Source organism: Harpia harpyja, chromosome 9, assembly GCF_026419915.1.
Source record: "Harpia harpyja isolate bHarHar1 chromosome 9, bHarHar1 primary haplotype, whole genome shotgun sequence".
NCBI lineage: Eukaryota > Metazoa > Chordata > Aves > Accipitriformes > Accipitridae > Harpia > Harpia harpyja.
In genome coordinates, this window is record NC_068948.1 from 31,601,169 (window position 1) to 31,624,977 (window position 23,809).

General features: G+C 56.1%; 1 protein-coding gene across 1 annotated transcript in view; it reads right to left on the minus strand.

Annotated features, from left to right (window-relative positions):
* MYO18B (myosin XVIIIB) overlaps positions 1-23,809 on the minus strand; it is a 77,527-nt gene that overhangs the window by 37,176 nt on the left and 16,542 nt on the right. Inside the window, exons 12-29 of the mRNA XM_052797245.1 lie at positions 21,414-21,584; positions 20,387-20,477; positions 17,873-18,065; positions 16,372-16,452; positions 15,753-15,900; positions 15,456-15,615; positions 14,027-14,210; positions 13,052-13,244; positions 12,318-12,427; positions 9,398-9,463; positions 7,509-7,637; positions 7,067-7,210; positions 5,791-5,880; positions 3,907-4,026; positions 3,682-3,790; positions 2,949-3,073; positions 1,773-1,927; positions 559-682 (exon numbers count right to left, since the gene is read on the minus strand). Of these exons, the coding sequence (XP_052653205.1) occupies positions 559-682; positions 1,773-1,927; positions 2,949-3,073; positions 3,682-3,790; positions 3,907-4,026; positions 5,791-5,880; positions 7,067-7,210; positions 7,509-7,637; positions 9,398-9,463; positions 12,318-12,427; positions 13,052-13,244; positions 14,027-14,210; positions 15,456-15,615; positions 15,753-15,900; positions 16,372-16,452; positions 17,873-18,065; positions 20,387-20,477; positions 21,414-21,584 (2,393 nt within the window). The remainder of the gene's footprint in view (positions 1-558; positions 683-1,772; positions 1,928-2,948; positions 3,074-3,681; positions 3,791-3,906; positions 4,027-5,790; positions 5,881-7,066; positions 7,211-7,508; positions 7,638-9,397; positions 9,464-12,317; positions 12,428-13,051; positions 13,245-14,026; positions 14,211-15,455; positions 15,616-15,752; positions 15,901-16,371; positions 16,453-17,872; positions 18,066-20,386; positions 20,478-21,413; positions 21,585-23,809) is intronic.

Below are 23,809 nucleotides of genomic sequence, written 5' to 3' on the forward strand. Positions count from 1 at the left end.
CCCACCATGAGCCCCAAACAATCTTTTCCCCCCTCAGTTTTGCTCACTCACTCCTGACATCACCTTCCTCCTGCCACAGGCTGTCCCCCACATGGGTTGCCCGCAGCCCCCGCTGCCTGGGATGACTGGCAGCAACCTTGCGGCTTCCCCCCAGCCCCAGCACGCTCTGCCCCTGCCCCTGCCCCTGCAGGGGGCTCGGTGGGCACCCGGTGCATCACCATCTCCTGGGGGCACAGACCTGCAGTTTCTTGCAGGTGAGATAGCGGGTAGAGGTGTGAAGAAGAGCACAAGTGACTTTAATGAAAATGATGGTGGGCCTCATTAGCTAAACCATGGGATGGGTATCACTTGTAAAAAGTGATAGCATTTCTTCTGGCAGAGGGTAATGTTGTTTAAATACATCAGGCACATCCTAGAACTGCGCTAAAAGAAATTGGAATCAAGTTGCTAGGTTTGTGCCTGATTGCATCTGCTATAATTGCAAATATAATGGCTCTGCTCTAAGAGCTGTTCCTGAAACTGGATATAATGCAGCAAAGTGGGATATTTTCCTCTTACCTCTACGCTCTGCTGAAGTTTGCCCATCTCCCATCGGATGTTGGTGTTCTCCTGAGACACTTTTTCACGGAGGCTCTTCTCAAAGGCAGACTCCCCCAGGGCCTGGGCTAACTGTAGGTCAAACCTGGAGGGGGAAACACACGTTACCTCTCCCGAGCAGGCTGCCTCCTGGCCGGGGGAGCTGCGCCAAGGCAGGCAGGGAGACAGCCTCAGCCAGTGGCAAGCTGCTTCTCCTGGCATTGGGCTTTCCAAGTGCTTTTGAGAGGACTTAAAAAAAAAAGCCTATTGTCTGCAAAGTGCTACCATCATTTTGTGAATCCCTAATTACTCCACACAAGTACCAGCCGCAGGAAGTGGACGGCGTGACGCAGCAGTGATGTGCACACAGCCAGTCGCCAAAAGCAGAGCTCAAAAAATCACTGCTATCAGTTGCTACAGACCCAAAACACCCCAAAATGTGCCTGTGTGCGTGCAGCAGCCCTCTGCCACCGCAGGCAGCTCCGTCCCTGGGGCTGGCTGGGACTCTGCTGCACCGAGGGTTTGGTTTCAGCTCAGGAAGCGTTGCCACTTTGGAGCAATAAACCTGGGAGCTTCTCAGCACCTTCATATCTCTGCATGAGAGCAAACCCCAGCCCACAGTCAGCATCTCAGCACAGGCAAGCAGGGAACACCGGCAACACAGTGTAAATTAAAAGAAATGATAAAGAAAGCGGATGGTGAATTCCCCATGTTTTCTGTGCCTGCTTGGTCTTGGTATCCTATTTTGGGGCAGAAAATCTATTTCTTTCACAGGTACCAAACAGCAGCAGTAAAACACTCGGGATCATTTCTTAGCTACAGGGCTCCTCTCCTCCAGACCAGGAGCGCGGTTTGCCAGCAGTGCTCCCGGCATGGGCACACCCACACCAAGGGCACACCAACACCTGGGACACCCCAGCACAAGGGTGGCCCAGCACCCAGCGACACAGGAGCCCCAGGCAGCCCTCCCCGCAATGCCACCAAGCGTTGCATTGCGAGTGATTTCTATTATGGAAGCGTGTTACGGTCACACAGCAACGGGATGTAAAAATAACCTCCCAGCTTGGTGCGACCTCAAGCAGTCGACATAGATGAAACTAGCAGCCCTTCCAGGAACTCCTCACCCGAAGCCACCATAAGCACCCCTGTCCCCTGCTCTCCCACTCCAGCAGCCCCAGCCTTCCCACCAGCCTTACTTCTTCTGCCTCTTCTCCAGCTCATGGCTGCGGCTCTGCTGGCTCTCGGCAAGCACCCGCGCGTCCTCCAGCTCACAGGCCAGCCGCCTGCACCGCCGCCGCAGCTGCTGGGACACCTTCTTGGCTGCCTCGCATGCTGCCTGCACCTCGCCGAGCTGCGGGCAGAGGTGGCGGTGAGCGGCCGAGGGACCCTACGGCACACGAGCCCCACAGCCGCTCCCCGACGGGGCTTCAGCCCCGCTCTGGCACCAGGGGATGGTTCACCTGGAGATCTTTCACCAAACAAGGACAGATTTAGGTGCCCTGACCCCTCACGCTCAGGGTACCCTCTTGTGTGCCTGCAGCATCCCAGTCCTCCTGCTGAGTCAGCAAAGCTGCCCCAGGGGCAGATGCCTGATCCCATTTCTCTGCAAAAAGCAGCGCCTCGACCAAATGAGCTGGATCCCCCATGGAGTCGCGTCGTGTTTGGGACAGACACACAGACAGGACTGGCGGAGCTCTTGCCAGTCATTAAGGAATGACTTTAAGTAAGCAAAATCTTGCACTAATGAAGCCTGTAATTCCAAACTAACTATCTGAAAGCAAATGGGCTGTTTTGCTTTACCCAAGCTCCTAAGACTGGGCTGCTTTTCTTATTACTTTTTAGTGTAGCATGAATAATATTAGTTTCTTTATTTTATCCTTATGGGAAGTGACCTGACTCCCAGGCACATTTGCTTTTTCCCTTCTCATGGCAAAGCTCGGGAACTGCCAGCTCTTTACATTAGCAGCTCTTTGCGGGACAGATGGTGTGAACGCAACGCCGTCCAGTATCCAAAAGCCAGATCAACACCAAGACCCACCACTGAGCCCCTCCCCACCCTGCAGCTTCCCACCCTGTGCTCACACTCATGCCTGACCAAGGTTGAGTTTTGCCATGTTCTGGTGCAAAAGTGACTTTTTAAACTTGAAGGAAGTTTCAGGGTATTTATTCTCAAACTAGCAGAAAACAGCTGTTTTCCCCTGGTCAGTGAGAGCATCAGCAGCAAGCGGCTGCATTTCTGAGCCTCAGCCCTGTGAAGCTTTGCCCGCCCCAGGAGCAGGGAGAGGACAACCAGCTCCAGCAGCAGCCCCGCTCCACGGCATGACCCTGGGGAGTCCCTGTCCCCTCCCGTGCCCAGGGCCGGCAGCACTTGCCTTTTGCTCAAGCCCCGTCCTGGCGCCCAGCTCAGACTCCAGCCGCTCCTCCAGCTGCACCAGCCGCTTCCGCAGGAAGGTGATCTCCGTCTGCGCACAGTCAAAGCGCACTTGCCACTCGTCCTCTGCGAACGGAGAGAAACCCGGAGGTGCTGGGTGGGTGGGTGCTCAGACCTAAGCAGCCGTGCCGGGGTCGGACAGGCAAATATGCAATGGCACTGTGGCTGCCGTATGGCATGAATGCCAGCACCGAGCTCGTAGGGCGCAGCTCTGCTTTGTGCACCCAGGGCTTCCCCAGCTCACAAAGCACATGTACCCCTGCCTTAGGCAAAGTATGCATGCTCATCCCATCCCACTTGTGTCTTAGCAGCCTCCTCACCGCTCCAAAACATGCTTCAAACACACTTTGAGCTGCTGGGAGTGCTAGGCAGCACCAGCAAGCACCCGCAGTGCTGTTAGGCAGAATCCCTGCCTGCATCCCCAGCCCCAAGAGCCAGAGCTGTGTGCGACTGAGCTGTCACTGCCAGCTCCAGCTGGACAAGCAATGCAGAATGACAAAGTGCCAAAAACACACTGGGGTGGCCAGGGGCTGGGGGACCAGCACCGCTTTGGAGGGGGACCAAACCTCTGCCCATTGCAAGAGGCTTTGCTGCACCACTGGGGCGGCCGCACTGGCCCCACAGGTCAGGCTGGATGCTCAGAGCATGCATGGCCCCTGAAGGGACTCCCCTACCTCCTCCAGAGCCGCTTATCTTCATCTCACGCAGCTGAACCAGCTGCTGGGCCTCTTCCAGCTGCTTTTCCACCAACTCCAGTTTCTTCTGCACTTGGTCATGTTTGCTCTGGGGAAACCCGGGAAAGGAAGGGAGCAGCTCTACCTGGCTCCACAGCACTTGGGTCCAGCAAGGCTGTGCCGAGAGTGCGGCATTGCCACCGGCATGGCCCAATGGTCGCCTACCTGCAGCTCCTGCAGCTCGCGGGCACCCCGCAGCCTCTCTGCCCGCTCCCCATCCAGGACCTGGCAAGCAACGTCGCCCTTGTACCGCTCGTCTGACAGCTCCGTCGTCAGGTCGATGATCTGGGGGGCGCAACGGGGAGTCTGTCTGGGCATCACCGTGCGTGCCAGCTTGGGGGGGGGCCAGCCACTCCACATTGACCCAAGCATCCTGACTGCTCTCACTTGGCAGCTGCCTATGCTTAGGGGACATGGTAAGTGCCCAGCATCACCGATCAGTGTCACCAGTGGGAAACCAGGCTCCCATTGGCAGTGCCTAGCAAAGAGCAACCGCTGCTGGAGCCCGTGGCTGCACCCCTTGCATGGCTGCCTGTGGCAAGGCAGCTGCCCCCTACAGCTGCAAGCAGCACGCTGCCTCCACTGTGCTGCCTGCAGTGTGCTGCAGGCAGGGCTCATCAAATTTCTGCACCATTCTAGTTGATTAACATTAAATTTCATTTGCAACAACAAGCAGATGAATGAAGGGGAGAATCCAGAGGATTAATTCCACTTTCTGCAAAGCGGAGGTGAACACAGTCCATCCTGCTCAGCCAGCCAAGCAAGGGGCTACAGAGGCAGCAGGACCTTCAGGAACATGCAGGCTTCCAACGCTCCTTTCCTCCATCTGACAGCATTTTAAGGCACTTCACATTTTGTAGGCATGCTACACAAGCTACTTAGGGCATCCAACAAGTTTAACTCCGTAAGTTAACTCCATAAGTTTTCTTTCCCTGGAGAGCTGGCATTTTTCTAGGTCTGTCCTGAGGTGTTAGCCTCGCTCAGCAGTCCCAGCCTCGTGGCTGTGATTTCATTTTTAACAGCGAGCTTAAGCTAAATCATCTTTAGCTGTTTCCCATTGAGAAGGGGGTCCCTGGCCCTTGGGGCTGTTGGCACCATTAACCAGAGCTGCAGCGTTACATCTAGACCACAGCTTGGCCGTCCATTGCGAGGGGTGAGCACCGTGGGCCAGCGAGCTGGGTAAACCCAGGGTATTTAGGGCAAACTTGGGAGCTCCTTCTCCTCCCAGTGCTTAATGAAACCCCAGCTGCAATCGCGCAGGAGCCCATGCATCTGAGGGGGGACTCTGCATAGGACCAGCAAGCGGCTGGGGACACACGCAGTTCCCAACATGCCTCCATGTCCCTTCTGACATGCACAACGGGGCAGCCGAGCGGCTGCCCTGGCAGCTGCCACCCCCTGAGCACCACACACGGTGGGGTCATGCTCAGAGCCAGGGGACAGGCAGGACACTTCTGCGCGCTGTCTCCTCGGTATTAGCATTCGTCCCATTAAACTAAGTCACTTCTGGTGTCTGCAGAGGTTGGCAAGCCTGCAGTCCTGAGAGCGTAATGAGAACATGATCTGTGTGTAATTTCCCATTCTAATTATACCCTTTTGCCAGCAGAAGGGATGACATTCGCACTGCTGCTTTTCAGCCTCATACACCACATCAGTGGCAGCGCGAGGTGACGTCTGTCCTTGCTGGAGGGGACATGAGGCTTTCCCTGGGGACACCCCCGGGAACGGCCCATTCTCAGGGTGTCTGGGCTGCTCTCTGGGTGCAGACCCTGGGGGGACCTGTTGCTCTGGCAGGCAGGATCCCACCCAGCAGGGACCCTGCAGCGATGCTGGCCCTGGGTGCCGCAGTCAGGCACCGCTGCCCGTCAGGGTCCTGGACAGAGAACCACCTCTGGCTGTGGTCACTCTGCCAGCAGTTTGGCAGCTGCCCCCTGCCCAACCCACCACTCCTCCTGCGGTCATGTAATTGGTGGTCATATTAATCCCGATATGGCTTAATTTCCAACTCGACCAAGCGGGGCTGCAGCAGAGGCTTTTTTCGGGCTCTACCTTGCTCTCCAGCTTCTCTGTGGTCTGCCTGAGCTCGCTGCATGCCTGCTCGGATTTGTCCAGCTTCCTTCTCAGTGCTGTCAGCTCCTCCTAGGGAAGATTGCAAAAAAAACCACATGGAGAGCTCCAGCATCCTCAGTTTATTCATGAAAATCTCGTTTTCTGTTAAAAATAAGTGGGAGAGACATAGCTGCCTTATTAATAAAATCTACCAGGCAACTTTGAAGGCTGCTCACTGCAAATTGCCGGGACTACAGCTCCTGACATGAATTTCATCGGAGGGAATGTCAGCTTTGGTGTGCGTACAGAGGACATTTTATGAGAAAGAAGCAAACCTCAAAAGCCTGGGATGAACAGCCAAATGTCTGAATTTTGCTCATGGAGCATTCCTGGGGCCCTGGCAGGCTATCACAGAGCGGCTGCAAAGGCACATTGTTTTCTGTGATTCTTTTTCAGGCAGCCTGACTGTAACAGCAGAAAGAGCTGCTCAGTGCAGCCTTGTCCTGCTTTGATGTCCAACACTGAGCAGAAGCAGAACGTGCAGAGTTGTGATAAAAACAGAGGTTAACGGGTGATGGGGCCTGATGGATCCCAGGCGGGTTTGGAGAGCGAAACAGATGAGGCTTAGGCAGCTTTTATTTTGTCAGAACCAGCCTGAAAACATCTTGTTAAAACCTCACTAAGGCAAGAGGAGGAGAAGGATGCCAGGGAAGACGGACTAAGAATTTAGCACAGGTCTCAGATGGTACACAGGTGCAAAAGGTGCCTTTCCCAGGTCAGCAAATGCCCATTAATGTCTCCCAACACCAGTGGAGACAGGTGGAAGCCAGCACAGCTCTGGTGACAGCACAGAACAGAGTCCCCTGCATCAAGGATGCGTTTAGCTTCTTATCATCTGTTGTCCCACAGACTGACATGGAGCACGCATCCCCAAGGGGCTCAGCCTACCAGCCCCAGCCCCAGGGAGCTTGCAGGGGCACGAGGAGGGCAGCGGGGCAGCCGCAGCCCTGGGATGGGGCTTCGGTTGCGGGGACATGGTGCATTTGCTACTGTCCCTCTAAGGAAGAAGGAGAGTTATTTCTCCTTCCACAGCTCTGCAAAACACATTATTCAGGGCAAAAAATGCAGTGCTAAGAACAGATGATGACTTTTGGATGGTCAGAAAATCATCTCTGCCCTGGCAGAAGTGACTTCCAATTTGACCAACACACCAGGCAGAGCCCCTAAAGCTTCTCGTCCCGTCCCATCCCGTCCCATCCCATCGCTTGGTGCATACTTCTTTTGCACGGAGCTGCTCCTCCGCGAGGTTTACGCTGAGCAAGGGCCGCACACGGCTCAGGAGCTGCCACCAGGGCCAGTGCCTGACTGCCTGGAAGACCACCAGGTTCTTCTGGATGCAGCGGACGGCAAGGCGCTGGATCTGCGGGGAGACACAGCTGCCAGTGTCCCTCACCCAGCCATGACCAAGCCTGCCGGGAAGGACCAGGCTGGGGCACGGGGCTGGAGAGGGATGAAGTGGCAGAGGAGCTCCGCACCACAGCGGATGGCAGCATGGCATCTCATGGCTGCCCACAGGGCAGGGCAAAGTGGGTACCCTTCAAAGGAGCAGCCTGCTCTGCTCAAAAGAGCTGTAATTTGGATGCTCTGGGCCATATCTGCAGCAGCCAGAGCCCACGCTGTGGTGGGCGCAGGGGATCCATGACCTGTGGGATGGGTACCTTCAACCTCTTGAACTTCTGACGGCTGAGGAAGCCCTTGCAAGCAGCCTGGAGCAGGAGCATCTTCTGGGCTATCAGCTTGTCACGTTGCTTCTCCAGTCTGGAGATGACCCCTGGCTTCAGGAAAACCTGACAGCGAGCAAGAGAGGTTACATACCCCCAGGACAGGGTCTGAAACCTGCCCACAGCCAGCAGGATGTGTTTCAGGCTAACACCCGGCAGCCTCCCCTGAGACCTGCAGGAGACCGAAGGTCCTTGGACTGGCTGGGACCAGTGAGTGCGACCACCGCACCAGCCCGAAATGCTGGGCTAGAAGGGAACTCCAGCCCTACCTGTCCAAACCCACAACATGCCTGGCTGCCCCATGCTGTGAAGGCACCCAAGGCGGCCCTGGCACCAGCCTCTCTGGGGATATTCATGGGACAGCAAGAGGGACCTGTGTCCCGTCTCTGTCGGGGGCAGGACGGCTGCATATCCCAGAGAGCACCTTCCACCTGCCCCTCCATCTCCTGCTCCTGGGCATCGCTGAAACAGGGCATATGGGGCTGCCCCAGTCCCACTGACTCCCCAGGGACTGGATTGTCCTTCAGGATCCGGCCCTCGCCCTGTGCGCATGCTGGCGTTTGCTCTCTGTCCCTGCCTCCTCTCACTCCTCCTTTTTGACATAGGCACCAACCATCACAAGAAGCTGCAAGTCCTCAAAACTCTTCCCTTGGGCCGCTGCCCATTTCCCACCTGCTGCAAGGACAGCAGGGTTACCTCTGCTGGCAACGGCATTTCTGACAGCGTACACACAAGATACACACAGATAACAGCAAAGATGCCAGCTTACGATAGGAAAAACGAAATTAACCACATCATTTTCTTTAACTGAACTTGTCAGAAACACCTCATAAATGATATAGATTTGTTGATGCCATCAAATTTAGCCTGGTATTGATCTCTCAGAGTGTAAGGTATCTCTCGGTCATTGCCTGGCCAAGCTCTTGGGATATGGGACCAATCGTGCCTGACTATTGTGCACCATTTGCATAATACAGCTTTAATAAAAACTGAATTACACTTGTGAAGCCGGTGGCATACTTAAAGAGCTGCGTTTTAAAGATGCCAAATTGAATCAAAGAACAATTCCAAGGAAACTCACTTTCTTGAGATAATGCTATGATTGCTCCACCACCTATTTGATTGTCTCATTAATGTCTGTATTAACTTCACAAGCCAGCAAGTTTTAGAAGCTAGTACAAAATCAATGCTCAAAGCGATGGCAAAACTAACTCCTTTATAACAAGATGTGACTGGAGCTGCTATCGCGCTATTGATTAAGTACAAGGGTTTCATAGAAGAGATAATTGCAAACTGCACTGTGCAGGATAAAAGAAAGTTATTTTGCTCCACAGAACCGTTTCATGAATTCTTTCTTTATAGACTCCAAGAGCTGAAGGCAAGCACGCATGCAAAATTAATTTTTCTTTGAGATTATCATATTTAAGTTCAAATGTTGTTGCTGCGACAACTCTTGCACCTGCAGGTGCCTGGCTCAGCAAGAGTGTTAACCCCAGCCCACCAAAACAATGAGCTGCTCAAGCCCCATTTACTCCCATGAAACATCAAAGGTAATTAGGAATTTAAATGCCATGAGGGGCTGGATTCCGGTAATTAGGTACACGGTTTACCCAGGTTAATGCTTTCAAATGTGAATTAGGAGCCTTCTGCTTTGATTTTCGGTGAGGCTTGGTTTCCCAGCCCACCTGGGTGCCATGGGGAGCAGTGGAGGAGAGGCTTTCTCTCCAGTTTGGGAAGCTTTGCGTAGCTGGCAGCACCTGGCACGGGGCTGGCTGTGCCCATATGCGCTGAAAGCAACTGGGAAGCAGAGACCGGAGCTGTCGTACCTGGCTGCGTCCTATGGCGACGCTCTTCTTCTCCAGGTCCAGCGCCTGGAAGAGCTCCTCTATAGCCTGTGGAGAAGCAGCAGATCATGGAATTGCTCAGAAAACATTTACAGCCTGGTATGAGCCTGCTGAAATGGGGCGCAGAGACCCCCGGTCCCTGTGGGGACCCAGTAAGGGTGCACCCAGCTGTGCTCTTGTTTCTTCCTCCCCACGCCCAGCCCGAGAGCAGCCTCCGAAACTGCTGCCCCAGCCACGGAGTCCTGGTGCGAAAAGTGCTTTCTGCCCCGGAGGCTTTCGGTAGGATGGGGAGCAGAGATCTGAGGCTGCGTGCAAGATTTTCCCCCTTTTGCTGCCATCCCAGGTCTGGAAGGACCCCGATGCACAGGCAGCCGTGGAAGGAGGCTACTCAGGGGAAGGCAAGACCCCATCCCAGCACTGCCCAGCCAGGGTCCGACTGCGCTGTGCACCCGCGAGCCCTCTGTGCTCCCCTCCTGCCTGGCTCGCCAACAGCTCAGCCCGTGGAGCCAAAAGCAGGAGCGGGAAAGCACCAAGTTCCCCCACGAAAACACGGCACAGAGCTGAGCCCCTGCGGGGAGGCAAGCAGGAGATTAGTCCCAAGCTGTAGGAGAAGCCTGAACTCAATTACTCTGAGCTTTGGACCGACATGCGAACGTAACAGCCAGCAATACCATACATTTCCCCAGGGCAGCAAACACTATCTGGATGAACGGATGATTTGAAAACCCCAGAGCTACAGAAATTGTAACAGAAATCCTCCGCTAACACTTCACTCCATACAACATCCTCTGGCAGCCTCGCACACCTCCGCCACAAAGGACAAACCCACGTGAGAAATATTTCGCCCCGGTCCCCGAGCACCTTGCTGCAGCAGAACTGCACCCCTCGCCCTCCGTGCACGTACCAGGGCGAGGCGGGGATGCAGCATGCGAGTGCATGGGGGGATGGACCACCACAGTGCATGAAACCATGTGCCGGAGGTGAGGAAGCACCAGCGCTGCGGCTGTGCCCCGCTCCTGCGGCAGTGCCCCGCTCCTGCGGCAGTGCCCCGCTCCTGCGGCAGTGCTGGGACTGGGGCCAGGCGCAGGGCTGTGCGGGACAATCCCATCCCCTTCACAACGGCGAGGCTGGTGCAAGCACAGGGTAGGTTATTGCTGCACTGTCACCCGCGCTACAGAGAAGCATCTCTTGTGCTCCAGCGGCCGAGTTAATGCAGCTTACTGGGTAGCAGTCTCCAGCTAACAGAACTGTGTGGCAGGGAGGATAGGATTTTTCAAATCCTCTGCTTACACGCTGCTGATGAGGCACCCTCTGCCTCCTTACAGCATTTAATAACAATATTGACCTTTTCCGACTGTCAAACTTGTCTTATTAAATCCCGAGGTCTTAACTGAATTTGCACACGCTGGCTGGCAGTTTGCACAACAGAGCACGTGCCCATGTTTAATTCATCTCTTCTCGGTTCTTCCCAGCTCTCAGTGCTTCTCGGCTCACTCATAGCCTGTTCCAGGGGCAGGGGCAGTTCTCCCCGGTTTTTGCTACAAATTTATTATGAAACAAATAAAACTGGCAAATCTCCACCTTCATTCCCGAGCTCCTCTGGCTTTCAGGCTTCATGGGATGAGGTGAGGGGCCACCCTGGGATTCTGCTTTGCAGGTGTCTGAAAGCAAGTGATGCCCGGTCCCTGGGGAACCTCCATGTGCTCCCTGCTCTGTTGGGTCCCTGGGAATGCTGCCTGGCTTGTCCTCAGCCAGCTGGTTTTTGGGAGAGCTGGAGTGAAGGATGGGGCAATGCACGGATCCTGCCCTCTGCATATGCCTCCAGTCCCACAGTTTGTGCCCTGCCCTGCAAAACGAGACCTACCAGGCACACGGCCAGAGCACCGGAGGACCGAGGCACAGCCCTCAGCAAGCAGGATTTTCAAAGCCATTTCCTCTTGAGTATTAAAAAGTAGCAATAAGAGGCTTCATTTCCAGGCTGATTTCTCCAAGTCCTCTCCACGGTGCAATAACGTTGGCAAATGCAGCCCACGCCAGGCATGTTTACTGCCTTTGCAGAAACAGTCCTCAGGGGGAGAAACTCCAGGATGAAGAGCCGAGCTTGGCTGCTTTGCCAGGTTGCTGGAGGACCTGCGTCCCTCCGTGCTCAGGCACACATGGGAAGGGTAAGGAGGAGCAGGATGCAAAGCCACCCCCTGCAACCCAGCGCTGCACGAGGCTGCACTCATGCAGGTCGCAGGACTGCTGCCAGATCACCCCTGATCATTGCTAGGGAGCTCCGACCGCCCAGAGCCCAGAGCTACGGGCTGACCCCGCAGACTCCCAAACCCACTTGCCATTTCTCAGCAGCACTGCGAATGCTGGGGTGCTACCCTGAGCCTTGCTGAATGTGGTTTTTCTCCTTTATTCCTAGTTCCTGAAGACAGCCTCATGTTTAAGAAACCCCCGGACCTGCACTGACAACCTTGCTACCAAAGCTCCTCAACAGCTGTCCAGATGTGTGCTCCCAGCTGTAGCGGGTCCTGCAGCAACAGAGCAAAGGAGCATCGCCCACAGCCATCGGGAGACGCTGGAGCTTGGCAGCCCACAGACCTGCGGCTATTGACCCTACAGCAGCCAAAGGAATAATACCAGCAACACCGAATGCCTGAGTGAGGCAGGGACTGGGAAGCAGCTCCTGTCCCAGGGCAGGGGGATGCTGGTATGACCCAGTTCGTTTGGAGAGAGGGCGGCTGGGCTCACGCAGTGTACAGGCAATGCCAGTGCAGGGGCTGCCTGCAGGGAGCTCCAGGAATTGCTCCTCGTTGCAAAGAAAGCCCTGACCACATTGGGGAGGGCTGGAAGAGCTCTGGCACCACATGGGGCTCTCAGCCCCTGCTCCCCAGGCCAGCCCAGCACGCACCTTGCTCTCATCCGGCACCTCGTAGGCAGAGGTGTACTTCTTCATGACGTCCGGAGTCAGGACCTGGAAGCGCCGTCTGAACTGAGTCAGGAGCAGGCGATCCGCATACCCTGGGGACAGACAGACATCGCTGGGGGCCACGCCAGCCCAGGGGCACACGGCCTGCACCGAAACACTGGGGAGGCAACCAGTGGGGAGGGGGCTGCTGCAAAGGGTGGCATGTCCTGTGCACAGCAAAAGGCATTGCAGGTGGTGGGGACCAGGGGACCTGCCCTTAGCAGAGAGAAATCCCTTCAACGAGGGCAGGGTGAAGGGAGCAGAGAAGCAGCAGAGATGTGCTGGAGGTGGTCAGACGCCATCCCAGCACCTCGTGTCATGCAGGAGATGCCCCTGGGCCTCCTGCACGGGTCCCTCTCCCCCTGGCATGGACTGTGACCGCAGTTGGTGCTGGTCCAGCCTGATGCACGGATGATCCAAGGGGAGCACAGGGAACCCCACTGGAGTTGCAGCCGTCGTGCTTGGGCTGTGCCACCCGGCAGCACAGCAGGCTGGGGGCAGGAGAGGCGTTGGGAACCCCTGCAAAAAGGAGCAATAAAAACTCGGGGGACTTTCTGAAAGTGGGGCTGGTGAGAGGCAGATGATGAGCAAAGCATGGAAGGCTGAGCCGCCGGCAGGGCAGCACCAGCAGGTGGGACTGGCACAGCACACGGCAGTGGTGGAGGGCCGGGGCGTACCGATGCGGTGGAGGCGCAGGGCATCCAGGAGCTGTGTCCCCTCCAGCTGGGCTTGCAGGGTCGGCACGTCCAGCCGCAGGGCTGCATCGGGCGGCGCAGGGGGCCGAGGGACTGGCCCCTCCGACTGCCCTCCCGGGAGAAGGCAGTGGACAAAGTGCAGCTGGGACCGTCGGAGAAGGTTCATGAGCGCGTCCTGCCAGGCAAGCAGAGGTCAGCGGGGATGGAGCGGGGCAAAGGGGCAGCACGTGGTAGTGGTGGGAAACGCTCCCCGTGCACCCTTTGCCAGGTGTCTGGGCAGGTAAAGGAGCCATCCTCAGAGCCCTCAAAGCTCAGGTGTGTGTTAGGAACAACAGCTTTGGTCAGAGAGGTGAGCCCGAGGTGCAGGACACAGAAGCTGAGCGGGACCCTTCCTCCTAACATCCCATGTTTTCGGTTGATGGGCTACAAAAAGTTACCGGGGTTGACGGTTGCTGGGCAGGGGTTTGCCAGGGACGGCCAGGACTGCAAACCAGGCTGGCCAAGGAGTCTACACAGACAGAGCCTCATCTCCTTGAGAGACTTTAGGCACCTAATTATGGCTGAGATCAGCAGGAGCTTGGCATGTGCCCAGCACAGAGGGCTAGTCTACTTGTCTGAGAGCTTAAGAGGATTAAGCAGTGGCACAGCAAGGTGCATGTGTAATCTGCTTTATGATTTGTTTGCCTGGGATGCTTTCCCTGAGGGACAGCAATGCTCAGGAGACTTGTGGCCACCCGCAGCCAGAGCAGCATCCCGGGTCAAGAGCCCTGCGGGACACAGAACCGCAATGGTGACTCCCAGCCCAGCGGCGCAGGAGGTGCCTGCCGGGGGCGGGGGGTGTGGGGCTCCCCGCTAAGGAGCAGTGTATCTAAGGCAGGATCTCAATGTGGGGTCAGGCTACACAGTGCTGCAAACACCCCGACCCGCAGCCACGAGGGTCCCGGTGCCCACACTCACCGCCTGCAGTTTGAGCTGAGCACACACCGACCTCTTCTTCACGGCTGCGAAGCTGCTGGCGAAGGTCTTCCTCACGCAGCTGTTGCGGTGCAGGACTGCCTGAGAGCGTCCCTCCAGCCCTGCCACGGCGTGGCAGGCCAGCGGCACCCGTGAGCGTGGCAACACCAGCTCCTTCACAGCGTCTCTGTCAGAGCGAGCAACGAGACGGGGTGATGAGGCCACAGCAGTGCCAGCACCGGGAACCTCTGCTTCCCAGCCCCTCCAATGGGGATGCGATGCCCAGCACTCCAGATTTGGCATTGGTGCTGCCGCAGGGCACCCGGCCGTGGAGCAGAGCAGGGTGCTGGGACGGCCCCCCCCCGCCCTGTTCCTCTCTGGTTCGGGCGCTGAGCTGTTCACTGCTGTTAAAACTTTCCTGAATTGAAGCCCCGAACAAAATGATCTGGGAGTGGTTAAGCAGAAGGTTAAAATCATCCCATGTGCGGAGACATCTGCAGCAGCTTGATTACATTTCAATTCCAATTTATTTTACAAGGTTCCTCGAAGCGGTGGGGAAAACCTGTGCGGTTGCTGCATGGGGAGCTGCCCTTGGCCGGTGACATCTCGCAGCCCTGACCCATGCCGGACACCTGACCATGCGGCACTGCGGAGCCGAGGACGTCGCAGGGTCCCCTCGGTGCCCCCCGCCCCCTCCACTGCCCACGCCTGCTGGAGGGGACCCCCACTGAAACGTCAATGGCACGGATCTGCTGACTCAAAGAACCCAGACAGCTTTGATGGAAGGCTGTTCACCATGGCATTATTCACCAGCTTGCTCTGTAGCGTCTACTGCGATCACAACACGTACATCTGGCTGTCAGTCAGCCCGGGGGCTTGATGGCTGTAAGTCAAATCACTTGACATCTGCTCCCCCCACCTTAACTAAACTCTCAGGATTCCCACAAAGCTGGGTTGAAAGCTGTGGGTTTTTCTGGCTTTCCTGCAGTTTTTCCCCTGGGTAGAGCTGGACTCGGGCAATGCAATGCCAGTGTCAGCTGGTGCCTGGGACTGCCCCGCAGACATGATCCACTCGAGATCCCATCCTCTCCTTGCCCACCTGAGGCCAGATCAGCTCCATCCCCTGGGCTGTGCATTGGGCAGGAGGTGGGGGGACAGGCAGGAACCCCTTACAGCCAGCACCAAGGCCATTGCCCACCCTGGCTGCCTGCAGCTCCTCTGACCTCAGCGAGGCTGCGAGTACTCTCCTCTCTGTTGGGATGGCTCACACAACCCTCTGCCTTCCCCACCACGAAGGGCTTCTTGGAGCTGGGGCAGGTTTGCAATCTCCAGCCCCAGCTGGAGCAACTCAGCTCATGGCAGCATCATCCCCAACCCACTCCCACGGGCACAGGGATGACCGCCGGTGCCGGGGCACCTCCCTTGTACTTACACCTTGGACCACTGCAGCACCTGGATGGCGTTTTGTGCTGAAAGGTTGAGCTTGGCTTTGCTGACCCAGCCCGTGAGGTCGTAGCGCACGGGGTCCGTGCCCAGCTGGTGGGAGATCTCAAAGTGCAGCGCCTGCTCACACCTGCGCATGTAGCCATCCCCTGCAATAGCGACGGCACCCCAGAATCGCCCGAGAAGAAAAGCCCAGTGAGTTGTTTAATTTGCGACACGGTTTCTTAGCTTTCCAAAGCTAAATGGCAATGCCACAGGGTGGGCAGCCAAGCTGAGCCGAACTTACCCTCCTGGTCAGGTCCCTTCGTGTCAAAGTAGGAGCACAGGCGGTCGAAGGCAGTGCCGTCCCCAGAGCCTGGGATCAGCGCCTCCTCGTCCAGGATCCACAGCAAACCCTTGCGATTGGCCCCCGGGCTGCCGGGCAGCACCTGTGACTGCCAAAGGGAGACGGCCCTCAGTGACGGGGAAGGGGCAGGAGGGCTGCGGGTAGCCGGCTCCAGCCACAGCCATGCCAGCCTGCTCCCCCCGCGCTCCCATCCTGCTCCCACCACCTCTGCCCAACTGTGTCCCCTGCCCCAGACCAGCCAGACCAGGGTCAGGAAACCCTCCTGGCCTGATCCAGCTCTGGACATCACCCTTGAGACCTCCGCAGTCACACGGTGTCCCAGAGGGCTGGGAGGGATGCCCGGGGTGCAGGGCTTTACCAAGAAGAGTGCTTGTGTTTTAAAAAGCCCAAAAGGTCCTGGTTGATGCTGTGTGCTCCCCTGCAACACCCTGGGCTGCTCTGTGCAAAACGCACCGCAAGGTCCCACTCTGCCTCCGAAATCCTCACTCCTCTGAGCAGGAGGATGCTTCAAGCATGGCCAGAGCAACCAACTCCCACCGTGGCCATGGGGACAGGTTACCTGTGAGGAGCTCAGGTCTATGATGGACAGCGTGGCCAGTGGAGAGCGCTCTGGAAGATCAAAAGACACCTCAACATTTTCCTGGAAAACATTATTTAAAAGCTTGCTTCAGTCATGGTCTGGCATCTGAAAGCCAAGGGGAGATAGGTTTGCATGGAGGGGGAGGAAGGTGGTGTGGGGCCTGCTCCCGCTCGGCTTTGCAGGGACCCGGCACTGGGGAAGCGGAGCAGCCACCAGAGACACCTCCGCCGTGACGTGGAGGCACAGCCCCATCTGCCCCCGCCGGCAGGGCCGTCGGGACCACCGCGCCCAACGGGCTTCTGCAGCGCTTTGCGGATGTCAGACAAGCTGCATAAATCATGGATATGATAATAACTGAAGACTTAACAAGAAAGCACCAAGAAAACAATCAATTATTTAATTTGCAGCTTGCAGGCATTGTTGCCCTTTCTCAACAGAGGGCTTCAGGCTGTGAGCCCCTGGCTGCAGGGCTCACCCACCACCCACAGCTCCAGCACCCCCTCCCGACACCCCCCGTGCCATGCCCTGGAGCGTGGGGAGCCCCCCGGGAGCGGCAGGGTAAGCACAGCTTGCTCTTGCACACGTGTGAACTGGGGATGTTCAGCGAGAGCCGTAGCTTTAATGTTTCTCCATGGTAACATGGTGAGATTTTGCTCAGGAATTCAGGTTTGCAGCCTGAGCACGCAGGTGAAGCAGAAAGCAGCAGCAGGGCCCAAGTTTTTTCCTACCAAGGGCACATGCCACCACCCCCCACCATGTGTGATCCAGCTCTGGCAGTAAATGGGTCACTGGGCCTCGGGCTCACAGTCGCAGTCCCGTGGCTCACAGGGAAATGTCTTGCACCAGGGCAGCCGTCCTCAGCCAGCAGCAAAGCCAAGGCAAGGCAAGCCTGCTGAGCCCCCTGCCATTTCAAGCTCAGCCAGTAACTACATATTCATCACTAGTGAAGGGCATGTACATACATACCTGGCGCAAGTGATGTGTGAATATTAAGCCATGGGAATTCAACTATTTTCCCAGGGCTAGAGGTATTAAAGTAATTTCTGCAAGCCTAGTAAGTTCATCTCTGCTTGCAGATTTTTCAGCAGCTTATTTCTGCAACAATTTATCATTTTCCTTTCTATTCTCTATTATTCATCACCTGAGGAAAAATTCAGTGGCACCAACAGAAGGGCACAAAGCCTCCTGAGCTGGAACAAACATGCCCAAAGAGATGTCAAGACAGCCTGGCATCTCTGGCACATCAGAAATACCCAAGAAGATTTGTGACTGGGGCAGCGGGGGGAAGAGAGACCTGGCTCAAGGCTACCGTTCCCTACAGACCCCTCATTTCTGCAACACCACTCCCGTTAAAGCTGCTGAGTGTGTTATTCGGTCACATTGTGGCAGGGCACAGGGACCCGCTGGGTCGAAGGCAGCCCCATCCCCAGGTGCTGGGAAGCTGCCCCCCAGGACGCTGCTCCCAGCCCTCGCTCCTCACCTCTCTGTACCTCTCCATTTCCACAACAAAGGTTTTCTCGTAGAAGAGAGCCTGCAGCCGCTCGTGCACATAGTTGTGGCAGAGCTCTTCAAAAGTCGCCGCTCGCTCGCCCCGATGGTGCCGTGGGTTGTGAAAGCCAGGAGTGTCCACCACTGTGATGGAGGCCATGGAGAGGTGCTGGGAGGAGAAAGACCTGGGGAAAGAGTCGCACACACCACGGGGTTTTACCCACAGACGCGCCTCAGCTCTCCCTTCGGAGGTGACACTGCCTCCTCCCCCCGACGTGCACATCCCTGGGTGGGCACCATCCCACGTAGCAGTGGCCAGCCCAGCACTTCCTGTCTCCCCCTCTCCCAGTGTCTCCTGTCAGGGAGCACCTGCACCTCCTGGCACGGGTCCTTTGCTTGTCCCTTTCGCTTCACCCACCTCTTCTTTGATCTACTCAAGCTGAGCACCTCCTCCCAGCCTGGATGGAGACACATGGCACGGACTGCTCCTGACCTGGCCTGGGAGACACTTAACGGTGGGGTGGGATGAGATGCTGCCCTTCCCATGTTTGGCCCCATCCTGGCGCTCTAGTTATTGACAGTACTACATCTTCATCCAAATGTATGAAGTTTGATGGACCAGTTGATTTGAAAAGCGGCTAAACTGGCACGTGATGCCAACACTGAGGACAACGGGAGTGTCCAAAGCCCTGGCTGCCGTGCCGCACCGTGCCGTCTGCAGCGTTTCTCCAGGGGAAGCTGCTGATGTTCAGCTCCCGAGGAAATCACTAACAGCAACCACAGCCCTTAACATGTGTGGTCTGAGAAGCAGACATCAAGGGGCTTCTTGGGAGAAAAAGAGATGCTGTTTGCTTCTTCAGATGTTGCTTGCAGCCATTTCCAGCATTTCAGATAAGGACAGCAGGGGAGTGTGACCCTGGGAAACCTCTAAGATTGTTTTTAGTGTGCATTTCTGAAACTGCCATTGCGTTGTGCTGCTTCGCCAGCTGCAGTGCTGCCCCTTCCCCAGCAGCCCCGCCGGCAGGGCAGCCCGCTGCTGCTTCGGCGAGATTAGAGGAGATGCAGTTCTCCTTGATAGAATCCCCACCAAGCATGCCAGCACCTCAACGAAAGCACAGGGTTGAATGAAGCAACAAAAGTATATTTATGAATTGCTTGCAGAATTTCATAGCAGCACCCTCCTGCAGCCGGAGTCGAAAAGAGTCATGTTCACCATCAACTCACTGAGGAAACAGCATTTTCATGGCTGCACTGAAACATGCCTCTTCACCTGGATCATTGTTGCAATGGTTTAATAGGCTTTGGCGGGCTGGTGTGGAAAATAAAGCCGGGCAAAACAAAGCTACCTTTAAAGGGAAGAAGGGACCTGGGACACATCCTGAGCTAATGCTGTTATTCAGGAGACTCAGCAACATTTTGCTCTTCTGTCAGCCCTTTGAGTACCATCAGCAATTTCCCTTTGGAGTGTAGTTGCTAGGAATTACAATAAAAATATTCTGCAGGTTAAGTAACCGCAGGTTAAAATAAACCTGCAGCAACAACACAGAGTATTTTGGGCACTGGCTTTTATGTGGATGCTGACTTCAACAAACTGAGTTGCACATCAGAACTGAGAAAATGGAACAGTTTGGGCACCTGATCCTTACCCCGGTGTTAAATTATTCTATTTATCCAAATAGATAGTTTCGGATTTACACTGCCTGAAGAAAGAGATATGTCAGGCCACAGAGGATGTCCTTCCCATCCTGGCTCTCCAGATGGAAATAAGCAGAGTGAGGACAAGCCCCTGGGGCAGAGGAAGGTGCTGCCTGCTCGGCCGCACCAGCGCCCAGCAGCAGGACACAGCTGCAGCCTCCCAGGGCACCTCGGCAGCTACTCTGGTGCCAGACCCTCTCACTCTTGACTCTTCGATCCTTTCCTGTGATCAAGCTTTTACCACGAAGCGACTCCTACCATGCATCTGCAGGGCTCGCTGTGGGATTCCCTGACTGGTTTATTGTTCTGCCCGTACTGGTAACCTTGATTTTGGTCTGCAAAGTCACATCTATTATTAATAGGAAGCCGGGCTGCTCCTCTCAGCGCCGCGATGCCCTGCTCTCCGCTGCTTGGTAGGTCTGCTCGCGGTGCTGCCTCCCGGCAGGCAGCTTACCAGCTGCAGCAGAAGCGGTGCCAGCTGGGCACTGCTGGTGCCGGGTCTCTGTGCCAGGCCACCCGTACTGGCAGGAGGGGCAGGACACGTGCCGTCCCATGCAACACCCAGATGCGCAGAGACTGCTGCTCCGTGGGGCCCTTCGTCCCCAGTGCCAGACAGCCCACGGAAGGTCCCGAGTGCCAGTGTGCTCACCCAGACAGAGATTTTCAGATAACTTTCTTTTTTCAGCAGGCAGCAGTTGCCTACTCCATGCCTCTCTCTGGAGAGCCCCCAGCAAGGTTCCTCTTCAGCAGCCCCAGCAGAAGGAGCCATCGCCCACAGACACCCCCAGTGCGGTGCCCGGCAGCTCCGTACCTGTTGATCAGTGAGACGACCGCTGCAAAGAGCTCTTCATAGAGACCCGATGCCATCCCCTCCACGCACTCCACACCCGTCATCTTCGGCCCTGGCACAGGCAGAGAGAAGAGCAGGCAAAGCCACATCATTTATTTCCAGCTGAGTTCAGCCCACATGGAGCCGAGCCGGTAGCAGGGATTCCCTCGCTCGCTGGGCAGGATAACCCGCGCGGCTCCCAGCCTCTGCCCGCCAGGAACGGCATCGCTCCGGTTACACAAGCAGTGCGGATCCACCCGCCTGCCTTCAGCTCCTCTAGTGACTCCTGCCTACCATATATTTAAGAAATAAAACTATTGCCATGTTAAAGGCCAGTTCTGCAAGTTCTTGCTTTTATCAGAATAACTTGCAGGGCCCCAGCTGTAATTCTGCCACCGAGGATGAGTCGGGCATGGAAAGGCTGACCTTAAAGCCAGGCGGTATCTCACACCCTCCCCTGCCACGTGCATGCTGGATCTGCCTCTGTGAATTATATCCATATATTAATTTGAGGTTTATAGTGGCTCAGCAGCAGTTTGTCCAGCAGAAGCACAACCCCCATCCGTGTCCAGGTCTCCTTCCAGGACACGGGTGCACACAGCGCAACACCGGCACGGCTTCGTTTGTGGGCACGGATGCCCACCCTGCTGCCTTTCTGGTTTGGGGTTTTTTCCCCCCAGTTTATAGGGAGAGCTCTCACAGCATTTAAGCCACATCACTTATCTGCCAGGGGCATTATCTGAATTCACCTGATCTTCATGTGTCCCTAAGGAGTGACCAGCAGGGTCAGCTGTAGAGCTGAGGGCACCTACATGACAGAGGACAGTTAATGATTTAATTAATATGAACTTACGTAAATGGACCTCACTGCCTGAAAAGAAAAGGGCATATTGCCTCTCCCTGCAGCACGCCCTCCATCTTCTCCCCACGCAGGGTCCGGAGCAGTGCAGAGCACAGCATTTCCCTATCACCCATCAATAAAGGAAAAAGGGATGCAGCATCCCAGTACCTGCCGGGCTGTCCTCTGCCGGGGGCAGCCGGTGGCCCCGTGCCGTCACCTGCGCCAGGATCTGCTTCAGGTGGTGTTTGAAGACAGCGGTGGTGAGCTCCTCCACGTCGCAGCCCAGCACCTCTGCAGCATTGTTCGCACACTCAAACTTCATGAACTGCTTTCTGCCAACTGGGGAGGGGGACACGGGGGGCACGAAAGACTCAGGCAGAGCCAGCTCGAGCGGAGCTGGGTGCAGGCTCGGCATCTCCAGCAAATATCCCTGCCTGCTCCCACGTGCAACCCCCCAAAATCAAAATCAAAATCAAAATAAACCCCAGAAGGACTGCTGTTTGCAGCGTGGGATGGGAAGGTGCGTGTGTGTGTGGGTGCCGTACCAGTCCACCCCAGTTTCCTTCCATCCCCCCAAGACTGCTGGATCAGCCCTTCCCTTGCATCCCTAAGGGGCAGTTTCAGACCCCGCACTGCCCTTGCTGACCCGCTCAGACCAACCACCCTTCAGACCACTGCCTGGAAATGCCCTTTGGGCAAAGACCTAGCCTGGGCAAAGCAGGCAGGAGCTGTGCCGGTGGGCAGGGAGGGGGCCTCTGCCCCTCCAGCAGCGCTTGGATGCTTGGCTGAGACAAGGATGCAAAACAGCTATAAATCAACCCACATCAAAAGACGGTTTCCACCTTGAAGGCATGGCTGCCAAAAAGAGTTTTAGCATTACCTCACCGCCCATTTGCGTAACATCACTAACTGAACTGAAAAGCTTTTTCCTCCTTAGAGTCCATCTGCCGCCTCCTGCAATCCCTTCTCCTTCAGGGATGAGTCCCGCGTCTCTCTCGAGGCACTGGACCCGGTCTCAGTGGCCCGCTCAGCTCCCACTCCCGCAGTGTGCAGTACGTGGGGCTGTCCTCCCTACGCACATGCTTCCGCTAACAACAGCTGTAAGGATTTTCTCAGCTTTGCATGATACTTATCATATTAAAGGCTGGCTGACTCGAGAAAGTTTGACAGATTTGTCCCTTGGGCAATCATTTAGCATAAGAGGACCTTTTTGTTTCGGTCAGAAGATAGTTCAAAACTTTAAGGATCTGAAACCAATGCTTTTGAACCTATTCTCCCTGCTGTAGTGCTCCCCAGGTGCTCAGAGCATCCCACCTGCCCAGCAAGACCAGGCAGAGAGGAGACCTGCTCCAAGGAGATGGTTTGAGGCAATTCAGAGCAAGTCAGGAACGAGGTGGACCATGCGACTGACCCAGGCTGCTGCTGCCAGCACGGCATCAGCAATGTTGTGCATTTTAAGAGCTTCAGTGGAGCAAACTAGCAGATGTGTTGATGGAAACTGATGGGATTACGAACCAATCCCTCAAAATCCCAGATCACCTTCCCCAGCCCCAGCAATGTTTGCTGTCCCCGTCAGCCTGAGAGCAGCACTCCTCCCAGTGCTGTCAGCAAACAGAGCTGGCACAAATTATTTACATCCAGCAAGAGCAATTCCAGCTTAATGATTAAAATCAATAGGGAAGCAATCTGCAGGATAAATCCTTTTACAAATCCAGGAAGGAAAGGTGCTGCGGAGGCAGCCAGCCAGCGCACACTCAGAAACGCGGGGGGACAAGCAGAAACAGGAGCAGACGAACAAAGTCACCCAGAGACCTCAGAGTAGCGCTTTTAGGTGGTGATGGATGAGGAGCCAGCCCAGGGGCTGATGGCTGAGATGAGCCCTTAAAATACAGCAGGTGGCTGGTGGCAGGGGAGAGGGTTTGGGATGGAGAGGGGGAGATGGTCACATCCTGGCCAGCCCCATGGGGGACCAGGGTCCCCCACTCCCGGCCGAGGTGGTGCATAAAGGCCACGTTCCCTGGGGCCAGGGGGCTGCTTCACAGCATACCCATGAGAGTCATCCCCCCCTTTCCCTTCCCCTTTGATCTTTTCCCATTATTTTTTTATTCTGACTGAAGGACTCCAACATCAAGGGCTGTGCTGGAGCAGACAGAGGAATTGCCTCAACAATCCGGGCTTTGATTTATTTTGTTTTCACTTGTTTTCATCTGAGCTGGCTGGACAGAGGCTGATCCCCATCAGACAGAAGATCTCCGCTCGCTGCTGCATGCCAGGGAGTGGAGGGGCTGTGGGGCCAGGGCTGCACAGACTTGCCCCGTTGGCTGGGCTCCCACACACAGCATCCCGTGCTGCCCACTCCAGCATCCCACACCAGTCGCTCCAGCATCCCATGCTGGCTGCTCCAGCAGCCCCGAGATGAGCAAGGGGCTCCGCTCAGCCCAGCCGGCCGCAGTGCAACTCTTCCTGATGGAGCAGTTGCAAGTGGGGAAACCAGTGGCCCCCACTGCGCTGCTCCAGCATGGCAGACATCCTGCCGCGCCAAGCAGAGGGAAGCAGCTCCATGT